We start from the raw sequence: 21254 nt of genomic DNA, 5'->3' as shown, positions 1-21254 counted from the left end.
CAATGTCAAATCCCTTTTAGGGACAAGTTTTACAGACCTTACTGTATAAAAAGACCACTCTTTGAGTCTGGCCTGCAAGAGCTATGGATATGCATAAATAATAAAGAAGACTTCCGCTACACGGACTCGAATTGCTGTCTTTTGTATGACAGAACATCTGTTACAAGTTTATTATCTCTTGATGCAATTTCTCTTGCAGTAAAAATTAATTAACAAAGGTAAAGGGTTAAGGGTCCACCCCTCTATTTACTAGCCCCTTTATCCAGTACAGGATCACAGAGGTGCCAGAGCCTGTCCTGGCAAGCAGTGTGCGTAAGACAGGGTACAGTCTGAGCAGGACGTCAATCCATCAGAACACACAGGCACAGACACTCATAACTTACGCCAGAGATAATTTCTTAGAAGTTAATTAACATAATAGTACAGCATGTTTTGGATGCATACAATTCCAGGTTCAGGATCAGAAACCTTCAGGTGGATACCGAGACTTCTAACTGCTGGGTGTGAACTTTAAAATGTTTCTGGTTCACAATGGCTGACAGTGAGAGCATGTACTGTATATATATGGGTGACGTTGCAGGGAACCCTTATAAAACCAGGTCTGAGCAGAAGTCAGATCAGTGAGAGGACCTCAGAGATTCAGGACATACAGTTCCAGTCCAGTTAGCAATAGAGATGTTTATTCTAAAATCATTTAAAGATCTTTCTACCTTGAAAAACATCCTTCTCAAGCAGATTCCTCAATCAGTCATGGTAATGTACTTTATAAACACTTCTGATGAGTTTTTATTATTAATAGGGACATTTTAGTGTTTTTATAGTTATTGTATTAACATGCTAAGACAATGATATCTACAGTTTTATAACGTGAATGTGCCAAAACCAGTTCAAAGTTATAAATTTATAAAGCTTTTTTGTATTGTAATGTAGAACTTTGAATTGATCTTTAATTCTATGTATCTAGGTGTGTTAGATAAATATGTTTTCTTCACAGGTAAATGATAACACAATTACTGTGTATGGAGAGGATTACTGTGTCTGTGTTGTGTTCCTGTAGCTCCAGAATGAGCAGTGTGAGAACACCTTGTACCTGCTGCATGATGATGTGCTCTGTATTATTCAGGTGTATGGGGGTCTCCTCCACATCATGAACAGTAACAGGTGCAGCCTTGAGATCTGTGTGGACTCTTGGCCAAACTTCAACACTGTCATCTGTAGACGTCAAAACAAGGTACAGGATGACAAGAAAGATGTGAAAATCTACAAAGAGCAAAGACTAAAAATAACCTAAATAACAGAGAATTCAGTTATTGTATACAGACTGTGTATTGTATATGTTCTACAGCTTTAATTAATTAAATATCGATGTTAGCAAAATCTCATTGTAATAGTATACAAAATATTTTCCAAATACTTTGCTTTTGATACGCAGTAGTGCCTTCTATCCTAATCTCATCAGATCTCAGATGCTATCTAAGGCTGTGACTAGTCAGCACTGGGCTGGGAGACCAGGTTGCTGCTGTAAGTGGTGTTGCTGACCATTAGGGGGTGCTCTTCTCTTTACCACTAGAATTTCCAAACCAGTGCCACAGTAGTCTGCTTTAAGAGGCATTGGCCTTCTGATGAAATATTAAATCAGGTTTCTGACAACTTGGTCTTTAAAGGTCCCATTGAACACTTTGTATTTGTAAATTTGTAAAGTTTGCATAATGTGGCCTACTTTTTCCCATAAAATTAATTTGGTGATATATTTTCTCATTTCCTTGATCTGTATTTTAACAATGTAGATGATGACCTTTATAAGGGATAAAGAGCTTCTGGATTCTTTCAGATGAAAAACACTTTTAATACGCAAGGTTTAAATTAACTGTAGTGAATCAAGACTTCTATAAAGCTGGGAATCTCTGGAAGACTCAAGACACAGAGAGAGGCCAGGGCCACCAGCTCTCTCCTCCTCCCTGTAAATGATTGTACATGTATCTGACTGGACATTGTGATGATCACAAACTAGAAGTGTCCACACTCATGTCCTACTGATCACAGAGAAACTCTGACAGTTCAGGACTGACGAAGGATGAGACTGGTGGAGTTTGGAGTTGGGGAGTACCTGGATAACTGTGGTATAAACAGACAGCAAGTTTAATTACAGTATGTAACAAATTAATTTGACAGTTTTGAAACTGATGTCTCTTTTCCCAGGACCTGACAAGCCATCCAGTTCAGTTCCCTAATCTGTGCACGATGTTCACGAAGGATCTTGGGAATCTGCGGGCGATGCTGATGGATGACAGGGTGATAGACTGGAAACAAGACACCATTGTGAGAGGTTCTGTAGCTCATTAAGTGACTGACTACACGCACACATTCACACAAGACTCATGAAGAGACTGCAACTGCACTGTCCAGTCCTTCTTCAGAAACAAAACATTGATCAGACTTTAAAACCTTTTACATATACAGGATGACATTTCCATTTTTTCTGGAGTTTTGGTGACTAACGCACATGAACAGCTGGTTAGACTTGAATTGTATTAAAGTTTTGTACTAAAACATTTTTCTCAGTAATAGGATTCCACTGCAAGAACGTACACATTCTTGTGGCCTAGGAACTATTAAATACTTTTGATTTCATTTCATTAACAAAGGCAAAAAAACAGCATCTAGAGTCATTTTGTATTGTTTATTTTTTTTCACTTTTATATTTTTTAACCATGAGTATTACCTTCTAGGCTTCATGTCTCTGAGGTTTGATTCCCCCTCCTCATTAATCCATCCTGTCTGGAGTGGTACAGTGTTGACCAGTAAATAGCTGGTTTAAAGTTTTTGTGAGGAGGATTCACAGAATTGGTTGTTGGGTTTCTTTTACTTAGCTGTCAGAATTTGGAGGGTTAGTCAGATTAAGCACAAATGTATATGTATTTAAACATGTATATGGCAATAAAAAATAAATATAGAAATTGATATTAAATGTGTTTAAGAATTGTAATGATAGCAGCTTTTGAAATTTTCCAAAATTCCATAAATATTTCCTATGATGACATGAATTTTAAATGTTTGTTGTTGAAAGTTGGCATCTCTTTGCCATTAAAATGTTTGCAGTGATAACACTGTACACTCTTTCTTTAAAAAAGGTATTCCACACACTTACCGTGACTTAATAAAAGAGGTTGCTACCAGCAGTGGAATGAATATGAAGGAATTCGAAGTCTGCAGCCTGATGGTTAATCACAACCCGGAGAGTCTTCAACACAACAAGTGAGTGCAAGACTAGTTACACAGAGAATGAACTCTTGTTTAACTATTAAAGTAATATTTGTAGATGTTAAGATAATATCTAAAGGCCTTTTAAACCATTAGCTTTACTTGCAGTATATTATAAAGACTTTACTACAAAAATTGTTTGTTATAAAACGTCACATGTAAATTTGAAACTATTTGTTTTAGATGCCACATGTATGTGGATATGTTAACGCATTGAATACTTCTTCAAATAAATTATTATTTTCTGCAGAAATTCAATGTCAAAATGGCATTAGCAGAAAGCAAATTAATTTTCTTTCTTATGTACTTGTGTATTACTTACAGGAGTGACCCAGCACTGAAGATCTCAAGCCTGCAGGTCTCCCATGCTGAGTTGGTGGTGAGGCAGTTTAACTTCAAAGGAAGTGACCTCATTCTTAGCCATGTGAGGAGCTGTATCCAGCACCTCCCCAGTGCCTGTATCCTGGACGACAGTGGGAATCCAGTCTCCTGGTGCTTCTCTGATGAGCTGTGTGAAATGAGAATGGCTTTCACCTTACCTGAGTATCGAAGGACTGGATACATGAAGACAGTCTTGATTGCTCTTAGTAAACAAATGCATGTGATGGGCTTCCCAGTCTATGGCCATGTTGCAGAAGAGAATACTACTGCAATTAAAATGTTTACATCTTTGAACAACACTTTTGTCCCTGGGAAGTATGCTGTAAAAATCCTTGTGTTAAAAAAGGCCAGTTAAGGAAGCCCTATATTATCCTCTTATGGATATATTGTATGGATATATATATATCCTACATATCTTATGGAGATGTTGTGAGGTAATTGTGCTACAGAAAATGTCACATTTGCTGTATGCAGTATAGGGCTCACAAGATGTTCACTCTCTTTTAAAGCTTAACTAACAGCTACAGTATTAACGATGTGTATACTCTATAGTAAATATTTAAAGAAGTTTGACAAAACTGCATAACGGTTATCCATTTTTATTGTTGTAGTTGATGAGGTCATAAAATTCATAACATTTGCTGATAACATTTGGAAAGTTTGTGTCACAGTGAACCCTACGGGCGAGGAATGTTCCTGCCTCGTGTACGACTACGCCACCTAGCATCACCAATGGGGTGCTAGGCCCCTCTACTTTACCACAGGTTCTGTTTAACTCCCAGAATCACCAATGCCCACACAGACCAGCGACAAGCATTTGTATTGTATAAGTGCCCTTTTTATTTTCCAACTACATTCACATTCACTGTCAACCAAAAACACAACGAAAACAGCATTCACAGCAGCAAAAGGACCTTCCCAGGGTCATAATGAATACAGAGGAGCAGCAGTCTTTCCTGTAAAATACTGAAGAGAGGCCACTCGAACGTTTCTACTTAGTACTTGTAGTCTCCGATGGCCCACTTGGAGGAGAGGGGTATCGCCCAGTCCTATTTCCCCAGTCTCTGTTCAGATAACAATAGAAATCCTCTGTGGGCTGTATTACATTCCCCTCAGTTTGAATCGGCTAGCTGTGTCAGTTTCCTTGTTCCTCGCTGTGTTAAAGGTCTCTGTACAGTACCTCTGTTCCAATGCCAATGTCTCCCGTGGTCGTCAGTTACTGAACCAGTAGTTCCTTGCCTTCAGGTATTAGAAGTCTCTGCGCAGTACCTCCGTGGTCTCGCACTCTGCAGCTTCCCTTGTGCTGCCTGTGTCGTCTCCAGGGTCCGGTGGGAATCGGGAGCCCCCTCTGTTCTGTCTCAGGTTCTGTCTCTCTTTTATCTTTCCCCTTAGCCAATCCCTCTCAGGGGATTTTCCACTGTCCCTGTCAGAATCGGGTTTGCCCAGTATTTTTCCAGGAGGAAGCTTGTGTTGTTTGAGGGGTGTGTGGGTGCCGAGCTAGGTGTTATGGTCACTTATCACCTGTTCACTCTCCAGCTCTCCCTCCTCCTCCCTTGGTCTGGATAAATACCTAACTGCTTCCTGAAACTTGGGTTTGTCCATTGTTACTGACTGTTCCTGCTGGACTGTATTTATTAGAACAACTGCAGTTGCCACCATTGAGTGAGAGGAAATCAACATAACCTAATCAATCCCAGCCTGCTACTGCCTCACGGGAGAGGAGTCAGAAGGATGATGAAGGAAGAGAGTTATAGAGACGGACAGAAGAAGAAACACCATCATCCTCCTCTTCCTCTGAGCTTGTGCCTGGCGAGAGGACCTTGTTCTGCTCAGTCTGGGAGACCAGATTCTGGCTCAGTACTCTGAACCTTGTTATAGAGAGCTCACTGTCCTATACAGTATATTTTTAGGAAATGCTGATTTCTTTTATTGTGGAATCCACAGACTAAAGACTTTTCTCTCCTTATTTGGTGATGCATGTTTAGAATGGGACAGCAGAGTCCCATTGGCAGCAATGTTGTAAGAAGGGAGTATTAGTCTTGGGTTGTTTTCTTTCATATAAGATGCAGGATGTTTCTCTTGTTTATCTGTCAAGGTGTTGCACAATGTTTCAGATTACAGAATTAGAATTTCGTGTTCTTGGGTCTGTCAAGGAGTTACTTAGTGCTTTAGATTAGAGGGTTAGAATTTTGTGTTTCTGGGTCTGCAGGACTTCGGCTTCTGAAATAATCTTGTATGAAGAGTAACATTTTGTGTTCTTTAGTTATTTGATTGTTAATAAATATTCATTTTGTTTGTACACATTCTGACTCTGATTTTATGACTATTCCACCAGAGCTGTGTCAGAGAATAAAAAGAATTCATGTTCCTCAAATTACAGTACACTAACTTCTCAGGCTTATTTATTTACATTTTTATTTCTCTAACCCCCCAATATATAGTAGCAATATATTTCTTTAATTCTAGGCTTTAATTTATATTTTTCATTCAGGCTCCTGAGTATTGTCTGTTTTTTGTTCCGCAATGAATCTACTGTCCCTTAAAAAATTCCGCATCAAAAGAATAGGCTGGCTGTACAATACATCTGATGTAACCATATCCATAAAACTTTAACACTGAATAAGAAGCACAACAAAAACGTCTTAAATACCAAAAAAATAGATTGACAAGTTTAATTACTATGTCATAAGAAGGAGAGGTACAGAATTTCATGAAGGTCTCAACAAAATCTTTAACTTTTTTATTAAAGATTTAAGTCATGATACCACACAACAGGGCAGCATAGTGGTGCTGAGGTTAACATTGATGCTTAAGAATTTCATGGTAGTTTAACTGGCCTTTTTGAATACAAGGATTTTTACAGCATACTTCCCAGGGACAAAATTGTTGTTCAAAGGTGTAAACATGTTATTTGCAGCAGTATTCTCTTCTGCAACATGGCCATAGACTGGGAAGCCCATCGTGTGCATTTGTTTACTAAGAGCAGTAAAGACAGTCTTCATGTATCCAGTCCTTCGATATTCAGGTAAGGTGGAAGACATTCTCATTTCACACAGCTCATCAGAGAGACTCCAGGAGACTGGATTCCCACTGTCGTCCAGGATACAGGCACTGGGGAGGTGCTGGATACAGCTCCTCACATGGCTGAGAGTGAGGTCACTTCCTCTGAAGGCAGTGTGCTTCACCACCAGCTCAGCATGGGAAACCTGCAGGCTTGAGATCTTCAGTGTAGGGTCACTCCTGTAAGTTATAAGTAAGTAAATAAGGAAGAACATTAATTTACTTTCTGCTAATGCCATTTTGTCATTGAATTTCTGCAGAAAATAATAATTAATTTATTTGACGATGTATTAAATGCATTAACATATCCAAATACATGTGGCATCTAAAACAAATAGTTCCAAATTTACATGTGACTTTTTATAACAAACAATTTTGTAGTAAAGTCTTTATAATATACTGCAAGTAAAGCTAATGGTTTAAAAGGCCTTTAAATTGTATCTTAACATCTACAAAGATTACCTAAATAGTTAAACAAGAGTTCATTCTCTGTGTAACTAGTCTTGCACTCACTCATTGTGTTGAATACTCTCCGGATTGTGATTAACCATCAGTCTGTAGTCTTTGAATTCCTTCACATTCATTCCACTGCTGGTAGCAACCTCTTTTATTAAGTCACAGTAAGTGTGTGGAATACCTTTTTAAAAGAAAGATTGTACAATGTTATCACTGCAAACATTTTAATGGCAAAGAGATGCTACTTTAAGCAACAAACATTTAAAATTCGTGTCATCATAGGAAATATCTATGGAGTTTTGGAAAATTAGAAAGCTGCTATCATTACAATTCTTAAACACATTTTATATCAATTTCTATATTTATGTTTTATTGCCATATACATGTTTAAATACATATACAGTACATTTGTGCTTAATCTGACTAACCCTCCAAATTCTGACAGCTAAGTAAAAGAAACACAAAAACCAATTATGCAAATCCTTTTCACAAGAACTTTAAACCAGCTATTTACTGTTTAACACTGTACCACTCCAGACAGGATGGATTAATGAGGAGAGGGAATCAAACCTCAGAGACATGAAGCCTAGAAGGTAATGCTCATGGTTAAAAAATATAAAAGTGAAAAAAATGGACAACACAAAATTAATCTAGATGCTGTTTTTTTGGCTTTGTAAATGAAATGAAATCGAAGTATTTAATAGTTCCTAGGCCAAAAGAATGTGCACGTTCCTTGAAGTGGAATCCTATTACTGAGAAAAACGTTTTAGTACATATAACAGAACAGGAAAACCTGAAACAATGTCACCTTTTGTATTCAAAGTAAAAGCCACTGTAGATTATAGAAGTCATTGTTTTTTAAGTTTTTCAATGTTTTTTAAAGTTCAAGGTCAAAACTTTAAAACAATTAAAGTCTAACCAGCTGATCATGTGCGTTAGTGTTTAAAACATCAGCAAAACTCCTCAAAAAATGGAAATGTAATCATGTACAGTATATGTAAAAGGTTTTAGAGTCTGATCAATGTTCTGTTTCTGAAGAAGGACTGGGCAGTACAGTTGCAGTCTGTTCATGAGTCTTGTGTGAATGTGTGCGAGTGGTTGGTTTCAGTTCATTAATATACATTGTGGATCATTATGATCACTTAATGAGCTACAGAACCTCTCACAATGGTGTCTTGTGTCCAGTCTATCACCCTGTCATCCATCAGCGTCGCCCGCAGATTCTCAAGATCCTTCGTGAACATCGTGCACAGATTAGGGAACTGAACTGGATGGCCTGTCAGGTCCTGGGAAAAGAGACATCAGTTTCAAAACTCCAATTCACATTCAATTTCTTACGTAATTAAACTTGCTGCCTGTTTATAACACAGTGATCCAGGTACTAACCAACTCCAAACTCCACCAGTGTCACCCTTCGTCAGTCCTGAACTGTCAGAGTTTCTCTGTGATCAGTAGGACATGAGTGTGGACACTTCTAGTTTGTGATCACAATGTCTGGTCAGATAGATGTACAATCATTTACAGGGAGGAGGAGAGAGCTGGTGATCCTGGCCACTACAATTAATTTAAACCCTTACCTATTTACAATGCTTTTAATCTGAAAGAATCCAGAAGCTCTTTATCCCCTATAAAGGTCATCAGCTACATTGGTAACATGCAGATCAAGAAAATTAGAAAATATATCACCAAAGTAATTTTATGGGAAAAAGTAGGCCAAATTATGCAAACCTTACAAAGTGTTCCATGGGACCTTTAAAGACCAATTTGTCAGAAACCTGATTTAATGTTTCATCAGAAGGACGATGCCTCTTACAACAGTCTACTGTGGCACTGGTTTGGAAATTCCAGTGGTAAAGAGAAGAGCACCGCAACAAAGAGGTGGCAAAAAATGAAATAAAGGCACACAAAATAAACCCCACACTCAGGTCTGAAAGTGGTCGAGGCTACGAAGGAGACGCTTAAAGAACAAAGCAGGCGCAAAACACACTGAGAAAGATAACAGGTGAATAAACTACGAGGTAACAGGAGCACAGCAACTCAGCGAGGGAAGAGTTTAAAGGAAATGAAACTAATAATGAAATAATAAACTAATTAGAAGACCGCTGTGAAAGTCTGCCTGAGCTGTTCTAACAGCGCCGGGAGGTGTGCTGTCCAGCGCGGGCATGACAGTAGTTAGAGAGCAAGAGGTCATCCGTGAGGATTACCCCAGATCTCACCTCACCTTTTGAATCAGCACTGCTACAACCCTGAACTGGTGCTTATTGGACACTTCATGGTTTTCCACATGCTGGACAGCACACCAAAGCACAGGTATCCATGAAAAACTGAAGAATTTCTGAAGAATTAGTTCAATTCAGCAATTAGGGTCAGAAGGATTAAACCCAGTGGTCTCTAAACCTAACCTGCATGCACTTAGAGGGAAAACAGGAGACCCTGATTAAACCCCACACATACATAAGAAGAGCACGCAAACTCCACACAGACAGAATCAAACCCAGGACCATGACGGTGTAGAAGAATAATTCAAATCATCATGCCACTTCAGCAGACTGTCGCGATTGTAGTGCCTCCTCCTTAGGGGCGCTCCGGCTCTTCCTTGTTTGTCTTATTCCCCGCACCTGGCCCTTGTTCCAGTCTCCTTCCTGTCCCCCCTTAAAAGCCAGACGCAGTCGCCAATCGTGGCTCTGCATCTGATTTCCATATCGTGCGAGCCCGGGTTCTGATGAGTCTGGCTCCGTCATGGTTTTAAGTCTCGGTTCCTGTTCCCCCTGCCGGTTTCCACCCGGTTCCTGGTTTAATCTCCTGGATGGATCGCCTGGCTATGGATTTATGCTTGTGTTTTTAGATTGTTTGCCTCGGCCACACCTCCCCCGTGCACCAGCGCACTTTGGACACGCCCCCCTGTTTTCATCCCCGTCTTCCTGCATGACCTTTTTCCCTAGTGTTTCCCCACTTCTTCGGATTGTGTCGTCCGCATAGGGTCCAGAAAGAACTGTTCGTTTCACAGACACTAAAGGGCTTTACTGCATATCTACTTTGACTAATTTAGCATCTGGCATTTCTCTTTTCCAAACTGGTTTATGGATCAGACTTATAAAAACTTGTTTTTTACAGTAAGTAGACAGGTTTTTGCAAAAAGAACTGAATTCTCTGTTATTTAGGTTATTTGTAGTCTTTGCTCTTTGCAGATTTTCAGATCTCTCTTGTCATCCTGTACCTTGTTTTGACGTCTACAGATGACAGTGTTGAAGTTTGGCCAAGAGTCCACACAGATCTCAAGGCTGCACCTGTTACTGTTCATGATGTGGACGAGACCCCCATACACCTGAATAATACAGAGCACATCATCATGCAGCAGGTACAAGGTGTTCTCACACTGCTCATTCTGGAGCTACAGGAACACAACACAGACACAGTAATCCCTTCCATGGACAGTTAGTATGTTTGTCTTGTGAGAAACTTTTCATTGATTTTCTTAACAAATTGTTTTCTCATTTCCCTGTAGAATAAATCACCTTCTAACACTACTTCTTATTAACACTTCCCAAGAAAATAAGATAAAGTCAAATTCATACAATATGAAAAGATACAATAAGAGTCTCTGAAGCTTTGTAACTGAACAATTTTGTGAATTTCCATGGCACATTCACATGTGACACACCTGAAGAAGGCTTCACAGCCAAAACATTTTCTTTCTTCTCTTGTCAGCAGGAATAAACGTTTACTTGTTCCTTTGCAGCCTACGCATGCTGACGCAGCTACCCACCTGAACTATGTTAGGACAATAACCACTCAAGCACTAAAATGCCACTTTTCATAATAAAACAACTTGGAGAAGAAGCAATACCCATCAGAAGTGTCTATAAAATATGTTACCGTGATCGGTTGAGGAATCTGCTTGAGAAGGATGTTTTTTAAGGTAGAAAGATCTTTAAATGATTTTAAAATAAACATCTCTATTGCTAACTGGCCTGGTACTGTATGTCCTGAATCTCTGAGGTCCTCTCACTGATCTGCCTCCTGCTCAGACCTGGTTTGGTAAGGCTTACCTGCTAAATCATCTATATATGCTCTCACTGCCAATCATGGGGCACCTGGAGCATTTTAAAGTTCACACCCAGCAGCTCTCTGTCCCCACCTGAAGGCTTCTGTTCCTGGACTTGGAATGGTATGCATCCAAAACATGCTGTACTAGTATGTTAATTGGCTTCTGGGAAATTATCTCTGGCGTAAGTTATGAGTGTATGTGTCTGTGTGTTCTGATGGATTGACGTCCTGCTCAGACTGTACCCTGTCTTACGCACACTGCATGCCAGGACAGGCTCTGGCACCTCTGTGATCCTGTACTGGATAAAGGGGCTAGTAAATAGAGGGGTGGACTTAAACCTGTAAGATTTACACCAGGGAAAGTTTTGTTCAAATTTAGAACGCACTAGTAAGAGCACATTTTGAATATTGTGTACAGTTTGGGCAGAGCATTGAAAAAATATTGCTGATGTAGAATCAGGGCAGTGAAGAGCAACCTGTTACATTCTCAAACTGGAAGGAATGTCCTGCACTGACTGAAAGAACTAGACCTCTTTAGTCTTGGAATAAAAGACTGCAAAGGGACCTGACATGGCCAAATCAACAGTGAAACGCAGACCTCAGGTCACAAGTGGAAACTACAAGGAAGTTCATTTAAAACCAAGAACAGGGATCAAATGTTGGGGAGTCTGGAAGACGCTACTCATGTAGCTACCAAGCTATAAGACCTGGAAATATTTCCTGAATTCAATTAACACAGTGTTTCTTCCCTTTCCGGTCTATTTTTAAGAAAAGACTTTAAGTTACTCCTGTGAGGTAAAAATGCTGAAGCAGAAATGAGACATTAGCTATTCTGAATGACATCCCTTTTCTGTGACACTTTTACGTTTTACACACTCACTCAGTTTGCGTTACATAGGGGAAGGGCACTAGTGTTTTGAATTTCTACAAAAAGTATTACACACGTTTAACTGTAACCATTAATTTTAGATACCACCTGTATTTAACAAATTTGATTAAATACATCTCCAAATACGTGTCTTATTATTTTCTACAAAAATTCAAAGACATAATGTAAAATCGGAGATATAATGTTGTTGTTCATATGTTGTTTATTTACTTGCCTATTACTCACAGGAGTGACCCAACACTGAAGATCTCAAGCCTGCAGGTTTCCCATGCTGAGCTGGTGGTGAAGCACACTGCCTACAGTGGAAACAATCTCACTCTCAGCCATGTGAGGAGCTGTATCCAGCACCTCCCCAGTGCCTGTATCCTGGACAACAGTGGGAATCCAGTCTCCTGGTGTTTCTCTGATGAGCTGTGTGAAATGAGAAGGGCTTTCACCTTACCTGAGTATCGAAGGACTGGACACATGAAGACAGTCTTCACTGCTCTTATAAAACAGATACATGTGATGGGCTTCCCAGTCTATGCCCATGTTTCAGAAGAGAATACTGCTGCAATTAACATGTTTACATCTTTTGGCTTCTGTAATTATTATGGTGTGACAGAACCCTTTTTGTTTATAGTCAAACCTGGGGGGATCTGTATACATTAATCTCTGTTTAATCTCAGTTAAGGTGCTGACTGGGCCATTGTGTTGCATTTAACCTTTTCACCTTGCATCTGGTCCATCACTTGTATGCCTTACTTGTCAGACCTTGAAGTAGTAACAGTGCAAACTTCCTCAACTGGGTGATTTCTGTCTGGCTGGACTGGCATTTCTTTGTCTTTAGAGTGCCCTCTGGTGACTTAACTACACTTTACACTTCAGATCAAACTAAGAGAGGAATCTGTCTTTTTGCATACCCCAGCTTGCTCTCCATTAGACACACAGACAGGGAGAGAATCTTGGGGTCAGAGCACAGGGTCAGCCATTTATCCAGCACCCTTGGAGCAGTTGGGGTTAAGGGCCTTACTCAGGGGCCCAACTGAGTAGGATTCCTCTGCCGACCGCGGGATACGAACTGGCAACCTTCCGGCCACAGGCACAGATCCTGAGCCACAAAGCCACCGACTAGCAGCACGTCTGAGGTAGGACACATGCAGACATTGACACGTTCACAAGGGCCGATTTCTTAACTTACTTGTACGTCTTTGAACTATTCCTTTACCCCTCCTGGTCCTGTCTTTGATTCCAGGGTTCCTGTCTGTGTGGAGTTTATATGTTCTCCTTGTTTGTGTAGGATTTCTCCACTGTCCTCCTAAACACACGCAGGTGGAGTTTAGAGACCAGTGGTTTTATGGCTCTGACCCCAATTGCTGAATTGAACTAATGAGTTGGATAAAAAATCAAATCACCTGTTGTTTTGCTAATTGGGAGTTTTATTGTATACCAAAAATTCATGAATAACTGTGTTGTGATGTGCAACAGTAATTGCTCTGTGGAAAACCACGAAGGTGTGCGATCAGAAACAGTTCATGGAGGTAGCAGTGCTGATTCCAAACATGAGATTAGATCCCCTCAGACGAAGGGACATTTTTGGATGGAGTAACGATCACATCTGGGCTCTTTTACTATAGCTTGTGTGTATATTTCTCCATCTGTAAATCATTAAACACCAATGTTATCAAAACCACTGATATGGTGAAAAGGGACACTGTGCTGTAGAATGTACTGTTCTTGTGATGGAACATTAAACCAAATTCCTTACTATTATTTATTAAATATCCAAATGCAACAACGTGTAACACCAGTATCCTTCTTAAATTCCACCTTGGGTTTGCTAATCCGGTCAACCTAACTTTTCCCCCAAAATTCACTGGGTGATGAAATTCCTCACTTCCCCCTGATCTGTACCTGTCAGGCAGGTATGTGATGAACTTAATGGGGGATAAAGTGGGTCCCTCCTGTATGTCCAGAGCTTTGGGATGCTTTGGGATGTTAAGCATCTTATGAAGACAAGGAATGAATTGTAGGAATGAATCGTTAAGGACTGTGAAACATAAATAATCTGTATAAAATATACAGTATACGTTGATTTTTTTACCTTAAATGTTAACTTCTTGGCTTCATAGATAGACCTCATAGTAGGTGCATTAGCACTGCTGTCCCACAGTTCAGGGATCATGAGCTCAAGACCTGGACAGGTGTATCTGTCTATGAGGAGACTGCATGACCTGGCTGTGTTTAGCTTTAAATGTTTTTTTTAGAATCTGGGGGGCATAAGTACTTATTACTCATGCGTACAGCATATTGCTTGATTGCAGAGAAAAATTGTAAATATGAGAAATTTCTATTCAGATTATTTTTGAGGATAGGATTTTTGAAAATTTAATATTTTATTTCCTATGATAAAATACATTTTAAATGTCTGTTGTTTAATGGTGACATCTTTGTCAATAATATTTGTAATTATTTTGTGATTAAAATGTTTCTTTTAAGACTACAGTCAAAAGCTGTAATACATTATTTTAAATTAAATGACTGTAATAGTTAAGACTTCATCCATCAGTCTGCTTTATCCAACACAGGATCATGGAGGGTCGTGTCAAGCAACAGGTGCAGGGCAGGATACACCCTGGATGGGACACCAGTCCATCGCAGAGCACACATAATACACACAAATACACACACACTCACACCAGGGCCAATTTTCCAAAAATGTATTTAACTCACCAACATGTCTTTGGATTGTGGGATGGAAGAGGAGCACCGAGGGGAAACCAACAAACGCAGGGAGAACATGCAAGCTCCACACAGACAGCACCCCAGAAATTACACCCAGGGCCCCAGGGCTTTGAGGCAGCAATGCTAACCTCTGCACTATCATACTTTTTTAATCCATATATTAACATATTTACCAGTTTTTGTGTCCATACATTGTCCAGAAGGAGTATACGTGTCAACACAAACACCAACGCCTATTAATTAGTAGCCTCTTAGAAACGTCTAAGAGGCTACTTATCCAACATTAAATATTAAGCCGTACCAGAATCCAGATCCAGGCAGGGAACTCTTCAGGTGGAGACAAAGTCTTGTGGCTCCGACTCGCTAGTGGGGCTGGACTTCAGAGGTTCCAGGTGTGGCAGGAGCACAGAGATTGGCAGTGAGAGCAGACGGGTCAGAGTGACGTTGCAGGGGACCCTTACCAAACCAGGTCTGAGCAGAAGGCAGAACAGTGAGAGGACCTCAGAGATTCAGGACATACAGTACAGTACCAGGCCTGTTAGCAATAGAGATGTTAATTCTAAAATCATTTAAAGACCTTTCAACCTTGAAAAACATCCTTCTCAAGCAGATTCCTCAACCGATCACGGTAACGTATTTTATATACACTTCTGATGGGTATTGCTTCTGATCTGAATTTTTTATTATGAAAGGTGGCATTTTAGTGCTTGAGAGGTAATTATATTAACATGCTATAGCAATAATATTGACAGTTTTATAGAATGAAAAGGCCATGGATGTACACTTGTTACAAAAGTTACAAAGTTAGATAACTTTTTGTAGTCTTATTGTATCCTAGTTACAATTTGATTTTATCTTATTTTATTTCATAATTGTTGAAAGGTGTTTGTTTAGATAAACAGGTGTTCTCCACAGGGAAATTATGTCAACATCTGGGAATGCAGTTAAGACACCTTTTTTTCATATACTTACTGTGTATAGAAGGGATTATTGTGTCTGTGTTGTGTTCCTGTAGCTCCAGAATGAGCAGTGTGAGAACACCTTGTACCTGCTGCATGATGATGTGCTCTGTATTATTCAGGTGTATGGGGGTCTCCTCCACATCATGAACAGTAACAGGTGCAGCCTTGAGATCTGTGTGGACTCTTGGCCAAACTTCAACACTGTCATCTGTAGACGTCAAAACAAGGTACAGGATGACAAGAGAGAGCTGAAAATCTGCAAAGAGCAAAGACTACAAATAACCTAAATAACACATAATTCATTTCTTTTTGCAAAAAACCTGTCTTCTTACTGTAAAATACCAGTTTTTAAAAGTCTGATCCATAAACCAGTTTGGGAAGGAGAAATGCCAGATGCAAAATTAGTCAAAGTAGATATACAGTAAAGGTGAGGTGGCAGTATGCTGAGGTGACATGATGATTTGAATTTTTCTTCTACACCTTCATGGTCCTGGGCTTGATTCCTGTCTGTGTGGAGTTTGCATGCTCTTCTTATGTATGTGTGGGGTTTAATAGAGAGATCTGAAAATCTGCAAAGTGCAAAGACTAAAAATAACCTAAATAAATAATTCAGCTCAAACTAGACCTGTTTTCATTATTCCCGCTAGGAGGTTTTGTAACAGTACAGTAAGTGTACTGTGAAATACAGTCAAGTATGGAGCTTTTAATAGTCGTGTGCTGATACATAAACCAGTTTGGGAAATGTTTGATTAATATTAGATGCAAATTTAGTCAAAGCAAAAAGCACTTTAACAGCTATTTTGATGTAGGAATATAAAACAATGGACTTGGTGCATAGAAACAAAGACAGGAAGATGAGGCAGGTATTAACACTATGTAGAAACACCTGAAAGTAATTTGTGCTGTATAGATACAATATAGATATATATTAAAACACTTCAGTGACTACTGAGGCAGCCTGATGATTTGAATTATTCCTCTACACCTCCATGATCCCATGTTTGAGTCCAGGGTTTGTCTGTGTGGAGTTTGCACGTTCCCCATGTGTTTGTGTAGGTTTTTTTCAGAGTCTCTGCATTCCTCCAAAACTCTCAGGGTTAGGTTAGGTTTAGAAACCAATGGCTTTCATTCCCCTGACCTGATTTTGGAGTACTGAACTTATTAGTTGGATCAGAATTCAAATCACTTGTTTTCTGGTACATGTGAAGTACAGTTCTGGAGCTGGACACCCCTGATGTGCAAATTGAAAAGAAGGATCATGCACACATGACAAGTGCTCTGCACAGAAAATTACAAATTAATGTGACTGGAAAAATAAAATTACTATTTCAGAGAACTGTTTATGTGCATTTGTGCTTACCTGATGTATCGTGGCAGAAAAACAAACCCTCCCCAAAAAAACAGCAGTGTGTAATAATATTGTTAGGTTAAACTCAATTTGCCTCTTCCAGTTTTTTTATTCCAGGAAAATGTTCCATATTGTACAGATCCACACCAGAACCTGATGTCAGAGCCGAAAGGCATCAGAGCCAATCGTGATCGAGACAGTGAGAGAGATGCAAACTCCACACACAACAGGATGTGCAGTCTGAATAGGAAACCAGTTGATCCATTTTAAGTAACATTTTGGCAACAACTTGCAGCTGTAAGTGGTGTGTTGACCACTAGGTGGTGCTCTTCTCTTCAGCACCAGAATTGCCAAACCCGTTTTATAGTAGTCTGACTCTGTGCTGTAGGAGGAACCATCCTTCTGATGACACATTAAATCAGGTTTCTGACTAATTGGTCATTAACAATCCCATGGAACACTTTGCATTTTTAGGGCTTGAATAAACTGGCCAACCTTTATTTTCCCATAAGATTACTTTGGTTTCATAACTCCACAATTGAATGTGATTTTGACAGCTTTCAATCTGATGTCTCTTTTCCCAGGTCCTGAGAAGCCATCCAGTTCAGTTCCCTAATCTGTGGACGATGTTCACAAAGGATCTTGAGAATCTGCGGGCGATGCTGATGGATGACAGGGTGATAGACTGGACACAAGACACCATTGTGAGAGGTTCTGTATCTCATTAAGAGTTCATAATGATCCATAATGTATATTATATATGTGTATATGAACTGAAACCAACCACACGCACACATTCACACAAGACTCATGAACAGACGGCAACTGTACTGTCCAGTCCTTCTTCAGAAACAAAACATTGATCAGACTTTAAAACCTAGATTCATTTTGTGTTGTCCATTTTTTTCACTTTTATTACCTTCTAGGCTTCATGTCTCTGAGGTTTGATTCCCTCTCCTCATTAATCCATCTTTTCTGGAGTGGTACAGTGTTGACCAGTAAATAGCTGGTTTAAAGTTTTTGTGAAAAGGATTTGCATAATCGGTTTTTGTGTTTCTTTTACTTAGCTGTCAGAATTTGGAGGGTTTGTCAGATTAAGCACAAATGTACTGTATATGTATTTAAACATGTATATGGCAATAAAACATAAATATAGAAATTGATATTAAATGTGATTAAGAATTGTAATGATAGCAGCTTTCTAATTTTCCAAAACTCCATAGATATTTCCAATGATGACATGGATTTTAAATGTTTGTTGTTTAAAGATAGCATCTCTTTGCCATTAAAATGTTTGCAGTGATAACACTGTACAATCTTTCTTTTAAAAAGGTATTCCACACACTTACTGCGACTTAATAAAAGAGGTTGCTACCAGCAATGGAATGAATGTGAAGGAATTCAAAGACTACAGACTGATGGTTAATCACAATCCGGAGAGTATTCAACACAATGAGTGAGTGCAAGAGTAGTTACACAGAGAATGAACTCTTGTTTAACTATTTAGGTAATCTTTGTAGATGTTAAGATACAAATTAAAGGCCTTTTAAACCATTAGCTTTACTTGAAGTATATTATAAAGACTTTACTACAAAAAATGTTTGTTACAAAAAGTCACATGTAAGTTTGAAACTATTTGTTATAAATGCCAGATGTATTTGGATACGTTAACACATTTAATACATCTTCAAATAAATTAATTATTATTTTCTGCAGAAACGTAATGACAAAATGGCATTAGCAGAAAGCTATGAATTTTCTTTCTTATTTACTTACTTATAACTTACAGGAGTGACCCAACACTGAAGATCTTAAGCCTGCAGGTTTCCCATGCTGAGCTGCTGGTGAAGCACACTGCCAACAGAGGAAGTGATCTCACTCTCAGCCATGTGAGGAGCTGTATCCAGCACCTCCCCAGTGCCTGTATCCTGGACGACAGTGGGAATCCAGTCTCCTGGTGTCTCTTTGATGAGCTGTGCGAAATTAGAAGGGTTTTCACCTTACCTGAGTATCGAAGGACTGGACACATGAAGACAGTCTTCACTGCTCTTATAAAACAGATGCATGTGATGGGCTTACCTATCTATGGCCATGTTGCAGAAGGGAATACTACTGCAATTAACATGTTTCAATCTTTGAACAGCACTTTTGTCCCTGGGAAGTATGCTGTAAAAATCCTTGTATTCAAAAAGGCCAGTTAAGGAAGCCCTATATTATCCTCTTATGGATATATGGATATGCAGGTATAGGGCTTACCAAATGCTCACCCTGTTTTAAAGCTTAACTTACAGCTATTAACGATGTGTGTACTCTATAATAAATATTTAAGTTTGACAAAGCTACATAATGGTTATTGATTTTTATTGTTGTAGTTGATGAGGTCATAAAATTCATATTGGTCACATTTGGAAAGTTTGCATCACAAAAAAACGAAAAAGATGTTTTATTTAAATTATTTGCCTGGCATGTGGTGGGCTGAGAAACAGGTAAACACTGATGATCATAAGGAATTATCTGGTTTACACCAGATATTTAATTTCTTGATGAATCATTTGAGGTTTCAAATGCAGGAACATCGGATAAAAAGGCAAAGAAAAACCACACGGGAGAGGAGTCAGAAGGATGATGAAGGAAGAGAGTTATAGAGACGGACAGAAGAAGAAACACCATCATCCTCCTCTTCCTCTGAGCTTGTGCCTGGCGAGAGGACCTTGTTCTGCTCAGTCTGGGAGACCAGATTCTGGCTCAGTACTCTGAACCTTGTTATAAAGAGCTCACTGTCCTATATATTTGTAGGAAATGCTGATTTCTTTTATTGTGGAATCCTCAGGCTAAAGACTTTTCTCTCCTTATTTGGTGATGCGTGTTTAGAATGGGACAGCAGAGTCCCATTGGCAGCAATGTTGTAAGAAGGGAGTATTAGTCTTGGGTTGTTTTCTTTCATATAAGATGCAGGATGTTTCTCTTGTTTATCTGTCAAGGTGTTGCACAATGTTTCAGATTACAGAATTAGAATTTCGTGTTCCTGGGTCTGTCAAGGAGTTACTTAGTGCTTTAGATTAGAGGGTTAGAATTTTGTGTTTTTGGGTCTGCAGGACTTCGGCTTCTGAAATTGTCTTGTATGAAGAGTAACATTTTGTGTTCTTTAGTTATTTGATTGTTAATAAATATTCATTTTGTTTGTACACATTCTGACTCTGATTTTATGACTATGCCACCAGAGCTGTGTCAGAGAATAAAAAGAATTCATGTCCCTCAAATTACAGTACACTAACTTCTCAGCCTTATTTATTTACATTTTTATTTCTCCAATCCCCCAATATATAGTAGCAATATATTTCTTTAATTTTAGGCTTTTATTTATATTTTTATATTTACCTTTTTCATTCAGGCTCCTGAGTATTGTCTGTTTTTTGTTCCGCAATGAATCTACTGTCCCTTAAAAAATTCCCAATTAAAAGAATAGGCTTGCTGTACAATACATCTGATGTAACCATATCCATAAAACTTTAACACTGAATAAGAAGCACAACAAAAATGTCTTAAATACCAATAAACTAGATTGACAAGTTCAATTACTATGTCATAAGAAGGAGAGGTACAGAATTTCATGAAGGTCTCAACAAAATGTTTAACTTTTTTATTAAAGATTTAAGTCATGATACCACACAACAGGGCAGCATAGAGGTGCTGAGGTTAACATTGATGCTTAAGAATTTCATGGTAGTTTAATTTGCTTCTGAGAAAATTTGACAAAATGTGCAATCAGAGAGCTAATAGATTTGCTTTTTTAGTTACTTGCTTATTACTGACAGGATGAGTAAGGCATGGGCCTCCCAGTCTCTGCCCATGTTGCAGAAGAGAATACTGTTGCATTGAACATGCTTAAATCTTTTGGATTCTGTAACTACCCTGGTGTGACAGACCCCTTTGTGTTGATATTTAAGAGTGGGCCAATCTGTGCACATTAACCCCTGTTTAGTCTCGGTTAAGGTGCTGACTGGGCCACTGTATTATATTTAACCTTTGTCACCTTGCATTTGGAGCTTCACTTGCTCGCCTTACTTATTGACCCTGAATTAGCAGCAGTGGAAACTTCCTCAACTCAGAAGGCTCAGATGGTTAT

The 21254-nt window shown here is 39.0% G+C and overlaps 3 protein-coding genes across 3 annotated transcripts; 2 read left to right on the top strand and 1 right to left on the bottom strand.

Moving 5' to 3' along the window:
• Window positions 1-630: 630 nt before the first annotated feature.
• On the top strand, window positions 631-12959 carry LOC148642199 (glycine N-acyltransferase-like protein 3). Its single transcript, XM_088617069.1, has 7 exons — window positions 631-753; window positions 1124-1231; window positions 2200-2326; window positions 3132-3255; window positions 3586-3804; window position 4565; window positions 12542-12959. Exons 1-7 carry the CDS (start codon window positions 676-678, stop codon window positions 12743-12745), a joined length of 861 nt encoding a protein of 286 aa, XP_088473195.1. The 5' UTR covers window positions 631-675; the 3' UTR covers window positions 12746-12959.
• LOC148642200 (glycine N-acyltransferase-like protein 3) lies at window positions 6285-11180 on the bottom strand. The gene is made up of 5 exons (XM_088616994.1): window positions 11035-11180; window positions 10376-10483; window positions 8318-8444; window positions 7216-7339; window positions 6285-6882 (listed from the first exon to the last, which is right to left on the bottom strand). The coding sequence occupies exons 1-5, from the start codon at window positions 11110-11112 to the stop codon at window positions 6471-6473; spliced, it is 849 nt and encodes a 282-aa protein (XP_088473120.1). The 5' UTR covers window positions 11113-11180; the 3' UTR covers window positions 6285-6470.
• A 2163-nt stretch (window positions 12960-15122) lies between the features above and the next one.
• On the top strand, window positions 15123-21205 carry LOC148642198 (glycine N-acyltransferase-like protein 3). Its single transcript, XM_088617021.1, has 6 exons — window positions 15123-15446; window positions 15900-16007; window positions 17713-17839; window positions 18461-18584; window positions 18918-19251; window positions 21010-21205. The coding sequence occupies exons 1-6, from the start codon at window positions 15369-15371 to the stop codon at window positions 21097-21099; spliced, it is 861 nt and encodes a 286-aa protein (XP_088473147.1). The 5' UTR covers window positions 15123-15368; the 3' UTR covers window positions 21100-21205.
• Window positions 21206-21254: the final 49 nt, after the last annotated feature.

The sequence above is a fragment of the Lepisosteus platostomus genome, chromosome 23, assembly GCF_059453375.1.
Source record: "Lepisosteus platostomus isolate fLepPlt1 chromosome 23, fLepPlt1.hap1, whole genome shotgun sequence".
Taxonomy (NCBI): domain Eukaryota; kingdom Metazoa; phylum Chordata; class Actinopteri; order Semionotiformes; family Lepisosteidae; genus Lepisosteus; species Lepisosteus platostomus.
The sequence above is the reverse complement of the archived record's forward strand: the minus strand, read 5'-3'. Positions and strand labels throughout refer to the sequence as shown.

Bases quoted from the DNA above. Each gene is read 5' to 3' on its own strand.
- LOC148642199 (XM_088617069.1), top strand. From the start codon at position 676: ATGTTTATTCTAAAATCATTTAAAGATCTTTCTACCTTGAAAAACATC. The intron at 1,232-2,199 runs GTACAGGATGAC...CTCTTTTCCCAG, and splicing joins TCTGTAGACGTCAAAACAAG to GACCTGACAAGCCATCCAGT. The intron at 2,327-3,131 runs GTTCTGTAGCTC...TCTTTAAAAAAG, and splicing joins ACAAGACACCATTGTGAGAG to GTATTCCACACACTTACCGT.
- LOC148642198 (XM_088617021.1), top strand. From the start codon at position 15,369: ATGTTAATTCTAAAATCATTTAAAGACCTTTCAACCTTGAAAAACATC. The intron at 16,008-17,712 runs GTACAGGATGAC...CTCTTTTCCCAG, and splicing joins TCTGTAGACGTCAAAACAAG to GTCCTGAGAAGCCATCCAGT. The intron at 17,840-18,460 runs GTTCTGTATCTC...TCTTTTAAAAAG, and splicing joins ACAAGACACCATTGTGAGAG to GTATTCCACACACTTACTGC.
- LOC148642200 (XM_088616994.1), bottom strand. From the start codon at position 11,112: ATGTTTATTTTAAAATCATTTAAAGATCTTTCTACCTTAAAAAACATC. The intron at 10,484-11,034 runs GTAACATATTTT...TGTATTATTCAG, and splicing joins AGATTCCTCAACCGATCACG to GTGTATGGGGGTCTCGTCCA. The intron at 7,340-8,317 runs GTTCTGTAGCTC...TCTTTTAAAAAG, and splicing joins ACAAGACACCATTGTGAGAG to GTATTCCACACACTTACTGT.